The 9,259-nt window shown below is 52.4% G+C and overlaps 1 protein-coding gene across 1 annotated transcript in view; it reads right to left on the bottom strand.

Annotated features, from left to right (window-relative positions):
- The window catches only part of Twist2 (twist family bHLH transcription factor 2), a 6,481-nt gene extending 994 nt beyond the window's left edge, over positions 1-5,487 (bottom strand). Inside the window, exons 1-2 of the mRNA XM_033763996.1 lie at positions 5,391-5,487; positions 232-355 (exon numbers count right to left, since the gene is read on the bottom strand). Coding sequence (XP_033619887.1) covers positions 232-355; positions 5,391-5,487 — 221 coding nt within the window. The remainder of the gene's footprint in view (positions 1-231; positions 356-5,390) is intronic.
- Between the last annotated feature and the right edge of the window lie 3,772 nt (positions 5,488-9,259).

Below are 9,259 nucleotides of genomic sequence, written 5' to 3'. Positions count from 1 at the left end.
GGGGCGAGCGGAACCGGGCTTGGGCGCCGCGTACCGGGCCGCGCGGACCCCACGCCATGGACTCACCTCCGGATCCGTGGATCATCCTCTTTCGCGGGCCGGGCCGGTGATGGGCTTGGTTTCTAGCTCCTGTTTGCTGAGGAAGCACCAGCCAAAGCCTTTCCTGAAACCTTTCAGTAAATGCTTGAGAACTTTTCGGGCCACGGGGAGCCTTTGTGGTGCTTCCCCTACCTAGCGCTGCCTGGGTACTGGCCATAGCCCGGCTCCCCACAGGGCCTGCACTTCAGCACCCGGCCTCTGCGCTGGCGCCTGGAGGATGCTCTGGGGTCTTTGGCCCAGCTCGGGCCCAGCTCCCCTGCACAGGGTGCCCGCCAGGCCCTAGGGTGCAGGGCAGCTGGACGAGGGGCTCAGCCTCGGTGGGAGACGCTGCAGACCCCGGCCCCTGCGCCATCTGGCCACCAAGCGCTTGCGCGTTTGAAGTGGCTGGGGGCTCTTTGTTCACCAGGCCTCTCTGGCTCGGGGCCTGGAGGTGGTTTACAGCTTTGATGCCTTTGAACCTATTCCCAAGTGACCCGGGCTCAATTAGGCCAGGCCCTGAGCCGGGCTGTCAGGCAGCAGCACGATCAAGGGCAGAACCCGGGCCTGGAGCTCTTGGTTTAGCCTGTTCCTGGGGGTGGAGGGTGGGGCATGTGAGCTATGAACACCACCTTAGGGAACCCATGGGCACCAGTGGCACTGGGCCTCTCCGGGGGTCATTTTCTCCAAGGGTTCCTGTAGCAGGGCAGCACTATGTGGGCAACATAGCTAGCATCCCCAGCAGATGGGCAAAGGGTACCCCTCCTGCACCTCTGGGCTTTCTTCCTCCATTCTGGGAAGGCCCAAGGTTTACCCTGAGCAGCAAGGCAAAAATCCTTGTCTCTTTCTTTAAAATTTTCAAGCAGAAATTTAAACAAAGATGAGAGCAGCCAGGGCCCCAGCAGTCCCGTCCCACAAGCTGGGCTGTGCATGATGGAAGAGGCCTACTCTGCCAGCTGTGGTCTTCCTCTGCCTGCTGGGCTCCCAGCTGGGGAGTTCCAGAACCCAAGTGATTCTGCCCAGCTTAGACACAGTGACATCGTCCTCTCTCCAAACTGAGGGACATTCATTGAGGAGCGGGACCCCCCACCATAGTTGGCTCACCCCTTTTCCCTCTCTGCTTCTCTGGTGTGCTCTCCTTTGTCTACTTCTCCCTCTCTGTCTCTCTCTCCCACCTTCACCAGCCAGTCAGTAGCTCAGTTGGGAAGGAAAACTGCCCAGCCCAGCCCAGAAGGCTAGTAGGTCCTGAGCAGAGCAGCCCTGAGGAGCTGTGCCCCAGGGGACTCAGGGTGGGGCTCCCCTTTGTCTAGGGAGATGGGTGCAGAACACCTGTGGCTTCCCAGGGTGGGACCCAGGGACCCAGCAAACAGTCTGGGTGGACCTTCAGTATTCTGGCTGAATTGGAACCTAAATGAAAAGTAATCGATCTAGGAAACAATACTCTGGTCATGAATTTGGTTTGAATCGTTTCTTTCAAAATCAAGTCAAGGATACGGCTAATAAAATTGATGTATTAATAGCATGAACCACAAAATATATTTGTGTGAATACCCATGGCTGGACCACCCAGACTTCCTCAGACTTGTAGGAAATATCTGCAGTAGGGTTCGAGGAAGCAAATATAGTTCCCAGTATTTTTATTCATTACTGAGTAGGAAAAATCATGACAATGTTGCTTTTCATATATGTCTAAAAAAAGTGCTCTTTTTTCCATGAGACTTTGTTTTCTGAAAAGTGAGCTGCGGTTCTGAAAGATTTCTCTGTTACCTGTCTTCCTTCTGACCACAAGTAAGAGGAGTGATACATTTCCACCATGAACTTGACGGCTGTTAGCTTGGAATTAATCTTGCTGCATTTGAATAAGACTCTTGCTAGAGCTGCCACCTCTGGACCATCTTCAGCCCTGGGACTCGCTCCCACCACCCTTGGGATTTATTGGAATAATAAAATGTGTGCTTTATGAACCCCCAGCGCTAGATAACATGGTAATTTTACATAGCGATGGGACTGCGCATGTCCACACAGGTGAGCCATTGTCCTACCAGAGAACCCATCACAGTTGAGCTCTGGGGTTTCTTGATGGAGGTCGAAATCAAGTTTCTGAAGGTTCCGGTGTGCACTTCTACTTGCATTTAGTGAGTTTGCAAAGCTTGGGCAGAGGGCAGAAGCCTGTGTTTCTGTGACGGAATCATTCCTGAGCCCAGTGTGTCACCAGTGTTTACCGAGAGGTGGATTGGGTCTCCCAGACAGGACCTTCTATGCACAGAGCACTTCCTTCTGCAATGCTATTAGGAGCAGTGTTGTGCAGACACTGGCTCCACGACCACAAGCAGAGTGAAAGACTTTTGGCATCTTCACTTTATTCATCCTCTCTCAAAGAGGAAGATGTATGTGGCCCATTATTCTCAGGAGCCCCAAATTCCAGAGATCGGCTCCTGAGAGTTCTGTGACAAAGTTATGGCATGTCTGGATAGATTACAGGGGTCTTTGGCATTGCTTGGCTGAATGTTAGAAACACGTTATTGTAGGGGGGAAAAACTACTCTTGGACCATATGCTGTGGACTTTATTTTTAGCGATGCTTTATACCTCCTCACTATCCCTCCCACCTGGCTTTCAATCATAAAACAGCTTCCCCAGTGACACAGCAGCTGGTGGGGTGGGGCTGCTGAAACAGCATTTATTTTCAGTCCTAAAACCCAGGGCTTAGGAATGAAGAAGCTCTCAAATCTCATAACAAAATGCAATGTAGTCCTGGTGACACTCCTCCAGACAGTCTCTGGAAGTCAAGTCTGGAAGTCAAGCCGATCCACTGCCTAAATTACAGCTATGGCACCAGTAAGGCAGTCATACTTACATGGGGAGGATTCCCCTTTATGAAATCACATGGGCTAGCTGGGGATTTGGCTCAGTGGTTCCACCACCTGCCTCACAAGCACAAGGGCCTGAGTTCCATCCCTGGTGTCGAAAAAAGAAAGAAAGAAATCACATGGGCTGGGCATGGCGGTGCACACCTGCTAGTCCAGCACTCGGGAGCCTGAGTCAGGATAATCACAAGTTCAGTGTCAGCCTGGGCTACTTACACCTTTGAGAATCAAGATTTCCACCCTCAAAAAGAGATACAAATATAAAATGGAAGAAATTAGTGAAATATAATTCTAAAGTCATTGGCATTACCAGGATGTATTGTGCTGTGCCACTCTCCAGGAAGCGGCTGCCCTTCTGTGCCCCCAGAGTCTACTGCCCGGGCCCTGAGCTCCCGGATGAGCAAATATCCCCACCTGGGCTTGAGGGTGTATATTTTCCCTCAAACAAGATACTTCCTGGCCCTGACTCCTGAAAAGACCAAGCACTGTCGACCTGCCCCATGGCAAGGACGTGCGCTGTGACAGTGACTGCCTCGTGGCAATAACGAGCTCTGCCACTGTCAACCCTAGACAAAGTGGATGATCTAAGGTTTTGTGCCAAACCTGTGGTTGACAATCCTGGAACTCATTAAGCCACCAGCGCCCATTGTGGTCAGGTCAGATGGATCAGAAAAGACCTTGGCAGTGTGCCTACAGGCCAACGGGGCATGATGGGTAGCCCTAGCAGAGTACCTGCCACAGGTGCCAGTGCATCCAATATGGTATTCATGCATATATGATTCACAGGTGAATCAAATAAAGTCTTAATGGTCACTTTTGGCTGCTGCTAGGAAATTGACTCATCATTCTGAGAACTAGAAAATAAAAAGAACAAGACAAGCATGGAGCCAGCTTAGTTTTTTTAATCAAAACTGCTTCAAAATAGTATAGGAGCTGCCAAGAGAACATGGTCCCCAGAAGCTTTCAGATGGTGCTGTAAGTAGAGAGGTTGGGTCACAATGGCACCACTTTTTGAGCCCCTGGTCACAGGATGGCTTGGATGCTGCTGACCCCTGCTAACCACCATCCCAAGCACGCCTTCATCCCTGTTCCAGCCCCAGCCCCTGTGGAGGGATGGCAGGCCAAGTCTCCCAGCTCTGGCTGCAACTGGTGCTGGGATATGCAGGGCAAATCTGCCAGGTTCAGTGATTCATGAGTGTCTGTCCTATTTTGCCTTTCTCAGCTGGGCCTGCAAGAGCCCTTTCCTTTCTTCCTGAAAGCCTCAGAAACCATGATCTATGAGGTTCCTGGTCTGGCCATGATCACAGCCTGTGACCACTCTGACCTCAGGCACCATAATCTATGAGGTCCCCAGTCCAGCTGACATCTCAGACCATGCATTCCATCACATGGTCTCCTAGCAGCCTCCCCTGCTCAGTGTCTGTCCCCACACAAGAGCCAGTAGAAGCCCCGCCTGTCCACAGATAGCTACAAGGCTGACTTCCTTTCTGCCTTCAAGTCTGTCTGGGATATCTATTGTCACTTAACAAACCACCCTTCTAATTTACTGGTTAAAACAGCAACCATTTTATTTGTTCACAATTTTGTAGGCTGGCAATCTTGACTGTGCTCAGATGGCTGGTTTGGGGTTGGTTTTATGTTTTTGGTAGTCCTGCTTGGTGTCACCAAGTGTGTGTGGTTGTCTCCTGGTTCTGGGCTGCATGGTTGCATCATCCTGCAGTAGATAGGCTGCCAGTGAGGACACCTGCTGTGCTCTACCTGGCGGGCTTCATGGGGGGCTCAGGACTGCAACCACAGCCCATGCACTGTGCTACACTGGGCCAGTGTCAGCCACAGGGCCTCACCCAGATTGAAGAGTTTGGCAACTGAGGTGTGTGTGTGTGTGTGTGTGCGCATGTGTATGTACCCGCACATGTGCATGCTCATGGGCATGCTTATGTGCTGGCTCTGAGGTCCACTATCCCCAGATGAGGATGGCTGCCTTGGGCCCAGTCACAGTTCAGGGAGACACAGTCGTTAGGGTTTGTCAGTCTTTTCTGTGTCACTGGCCACTGCTGTGTTCTGACAAGGTCCATCTCCACCAGAGCGCATATTGAGGCTCTAAATCCCCAGGGTGACAGGAGGGATTTTAATCAGGTCATGCGGGTATCACATGGCAGAGGCTGCGGAGCACTGAGCCATGGAAGAGCCAGCCCTGCCACACCTGTCTCTCGTCCCTTCTCCCACCTGTGCTGCCCCACACAGCTGCTCATGCCCGTTCGATGTCACCTGCCTTGCTGTGGTGTGGCAGGAGCCCTGAGTACTGCCAGAACTCTGTGGTTTGAACCTTCCAGCCCCTGAATCACGGGCCAAATGAGGTTCTTTTCTTTACGCAGCAGCAGGAATTTTTTTTTATAGCAATGAAAAACAGACCAAGGCAGAGACTGTCCCCAGAGAGGACGTCTCCCACCTCCTGCCCTGGACACCAGCTTGAAGCCCCAGTCCTGGGGTTCTGAAAGGAAGGGGTCCTGGATGGTACTCACCACAAAGAATGTGGATTTGCGCATATTTGCCATTTCCCACACAGGCCCTCCCCTTTCCTCTGCCGTTGGGCACTCTCCTACCTGAACCCTCTGTGGCTCACATTCCTCAGTGGGCTTTCCAGCTCCTTCTTGAACCTCCTGGAAGGTGTAGGGGGACGTCTGAGGCTGCAGCCATCCCTGTCAGCTTTCCTGCTTGGAGGGCTGGCTGAGCGTTGGGGCAGCCCAGCTGTGGACTCGTTCCTGGAGTCTGGCTTCTGTCCTCCCTCCTCCTGGCTCAATCCCCTTCCCAGATGTCTCTGCTGTCCACTCCCCCTTCTCTCTGAGCCCCAGGTTTCTGCTTTTTAGTTGTTTCTTTTCAGTTTGACAGGGAAGGAGCAGAGATTGGAGCACACCATTGTTTTTCATTGGAATTATTTTTAAAAGCTAAAATACAAGTTAGAAGCCACAGGCTGGAAGGTCTGGGGTCCCCTTGCATTCCTTGGAGGGCTTCAGATGGGGAGATACAGAGCCAGGGTGCCGGAGACCCCTCTATCTCATAGTCCACGGGTAGCTGTACATTGCAGACCCCTGGGGAGGGGGATCCCAGAGGCCAGCAGAGCATGGGGAAACCAAGACTGACGAAGCAGGGACTCCCCTCATTACTGCTTTTCTGCCAAACATTGGCCTGCCCAGTTTGGGGTCCTCCCTGAGAGCCTGCTCTTGGCCCTGGGGATGGACCTCAGCACGCCAGAGCTCCCCGATTGCGAGGGATTTCCAGGCTCCCATCCAGTGTGCTCTGGGAGCGGCTGGGCTCACTGAAGCTTGGCTTTACATCACAAGTTAGGAAGACTAGATTTTGCCCTATTAGACCCAGGTCAGAAATGCAAGTCTCAACAGCCCCACAGAATCTTCACTGCCACTGCCACACAGGTGAATAGGGATTTGCTCAAGTGGCCGCTCTGAGCTGTCCCCGTCCTGGCCTCTGACCTCACTGTCTCTCATCTTCCCCAGCCATCCCCAGACCCTGCTCCTCCACCTTCTGCACTCTTTGCCCTTTCCAGAGAGGCTGTGGGGAGGTGAGGGACCCGGGCTGTCACCCACAGCCATGCACGGATGTCATGCTCTCTCCAAAACGCAACTCCGCTACACAAGCTCGGGAGGAAATTATATGCACTCAACAAATTATTCACACGGTGCCTTTAATTAATTGTCACTTGCTCTGAGTTTACAATGGCACTAACTGGGGTAGGAGCCACAGAAACAGATGCCCTTCTGGCAGGTGGAGGGTGAAGAAGCAGACAAGCAGGGAGAAGCATGGGGTGGTGGGAAAGACACCCACCAGGTGTGGGTACATCACCGGGTGTGGGTACATCACCCTGCACAGGAGAGGGGCATCAGGTGAAGAAAGGTGTAAAGGAGGACTCGTGTCCCTGCAGTGGAGAGGCCCCCCTGTCAGTGGTCAGTACCCTTTCAGTTGCAAATGATAGAAATACAACCCATTGCGGCTGAATGGAAGAAGTTGTCTTCATTAACTGGTTCCTTGGGAAGCTCCAGCTTGGGCTGGCCTCAGGCTTACCTGAGTCCAGGTGTTTCAGGGGTGTTACAGCCTTTTCCGGTCCATCCTCACCAGTTCTCCAGAGCAGCAACCCTTCCCCTCTTGCTCCAGCACAGAAGTCCAGCAGGGGGCCCTGGTGACAAGAGAGCCAGCTGGTGCCCCGGAGGATGGGTTCGGGGGCGTTCGGGCACCGTGGAGGACAGTTCCGGAGTTTGGGTTCCTTTGCAGGCTGTGGGAACCCAAGGCGGGTGCTGGGGAAGGACATGGATGCCAGGCGTGGTTTGGAGGGTGTGTGTGTGCACATGGCACTGGGAGGGGGAGGGCAGGGGTGCACACATGCGTACAGATGGGAAGGACAGCATCGTGCATGTGTGTGTGGGTGTGCGCGCTCGCACGGGGGAGCAGGCAGTTGGAGGGAGGAGCCCGAGACCTGACCCCTCCTCTTGTGCCGTGAGTGCCCCAGAGCTCCGCTCGTGTTACCGAGGTCACTTCGACCCACCGAACAGCAATGTTTTGCTTAGTTATATGAGTTGGGAACAGGCAGGCGTGCTACATAAACGCTGCTTTACCAACAGAGGGAAAGAGTTCACAGGTCTCCGGCACGGCAGCAGGCTGCGAAGAGGAGCAGGGAAGAACAAAGGGAGTCGGTCAGTCTCCGTCACTGCCAGGGGTGACCTGGTGTTGGTCCGTGCCCCGCCTGGGACCTCAGTTTCCCCTGGATGAATGGTCCCGCAGCTTCCCTCCATGGCCGATCCCTGACGGGGCGTGCGGGGTGGGCTTCCTGTCACATCCTGACAGCGGTGGGGCCGCCTCTGCCGGAGTGCCTGGGGCCTCCTGGGCACGTGCCTGACCGGGGAAGGACCCTGTCCCCGTGGCTGGCGTAAACTGCCCTGGGAGGTCACAGGAATTAATCGTCCCCAGTACTTAAGACTTACAAATTATGGTCTTTCTTCCCAGGACACTTCTGAGCTTTAGCAGACCTCTGTTAAACTGTATACATGTTTCACAGCGTTCTTTGGAAAACTTTGAATCCCTGAGTTGAAGATTCATCATGACAAGCCCTCAGCACATATCTGAATAAAGACACGGGTTTAACCTAACATGCTGGAAGCAATAAGCTTGGATCACATGTGCGTGTTAAACTCGGATTGTATCTAGAATGTAAAAACACATCAAAGACATCTGCCCCAGAACCCTTCTGGGAGATGGGAAATTTCTCATTACTCACGTCACGGAGTGACTGGTAGAGAGGCCTGAAGGAAGTGTGGGTATTTCCACGTGTAAAGTTTGTGGGTGGATCTGCATGTGTGCACACTTATGTGTACATGTGATTGTGTTCATTTACGTGCACATTTATGTGTGCATGTGTATATGTGTGCGTATGTGTGTTTATGCACATGTGTTTTGGTGTAAGCACCTAGGGTGATAGATTTTCTTCATTTTTCTTCATTTCACTTCACTTCTTTCTGGCACTAAGGGTGGGCCACAGGGCCTCCTGCATGCTAAGAACACTTTCTACCCCTGAGCTGCGCTTTCAAAACCCCTAGGCTATGCATTTTGTTATGGTTTTATTTCACTCCACTCGGGTTTTCTACTTTATTTCATTGTCTCGCCCAGGGAAGAGGAAGAAACAGCAGCTGTGAGCACCCAGCTTTCCTGTTGCACTGACAATCTGTGGGCACTGGTTTTGCTTCGTGCAGCCCTGGGGGACCATGCTTGCCTGCACTGGGCTTCCTCTCCAGTCCTCTTTCCTCTTCTGCCTGGGTGAGTCTCCCTCTTCCTCTTCCGAAAGCCCCTCTCACCTGCCCCTGGAGGCTCTCTCACCTCTGAGGATGAAGTGAAACACCCTTGTGTATTTCTTTGAGAGACATTCCCCTGGAGGAAACACCATATTCCAGAGACAATGGTCACCCTCATCTTGCTGGGACATGCAAGGCTGTTTCCCACATGACACATGTTCTGTCTCAGTCACTCCATATCCATGACCAGCCTGACCCAGTGACTTAGAGTGGCTTAGAGTACTCACCCCTGCCTGTGGACAAAAGACATCTCTAGAGGTTTGGAATAGGTAAGGAAGAAAATGTTTGCCCTGCTTTTCTTTTTAAAAAAGTATCTGTGGAAGGAATCTGGAATATTTTCTTCTAAGATGATTCCACAAGTAATATTTTGCCATATAATTAATAACAGCACAAGTATTGGGAATCTGCAAATAACTAGACTTTTTTCCTTTAGGGTCAGAATTAGGGAAAATGGTCACTTCCA

The sequence above is a fragment of the Fukomys damarensis genome, unplaced genomic scaffold (assembly GCF_012274545.1).
Source record: "Fukomys damarensis isolate Sample0158 unplaced genomic scaffold, DMR_v1.0_HiC HiC_scaffold_16, whole genome shotgun sequence".
NCBI lineage: Eukaryota > Metazoa > Chordata > Mammalia > Rodentia > Bathyergidae > Fukomys > Fukomys damarensis.
The sequence above is the reverse complement of the archived record's forward strand: the minus strand, read 5'-3'. Positions and strand labels throughout refer to the sequence as shown.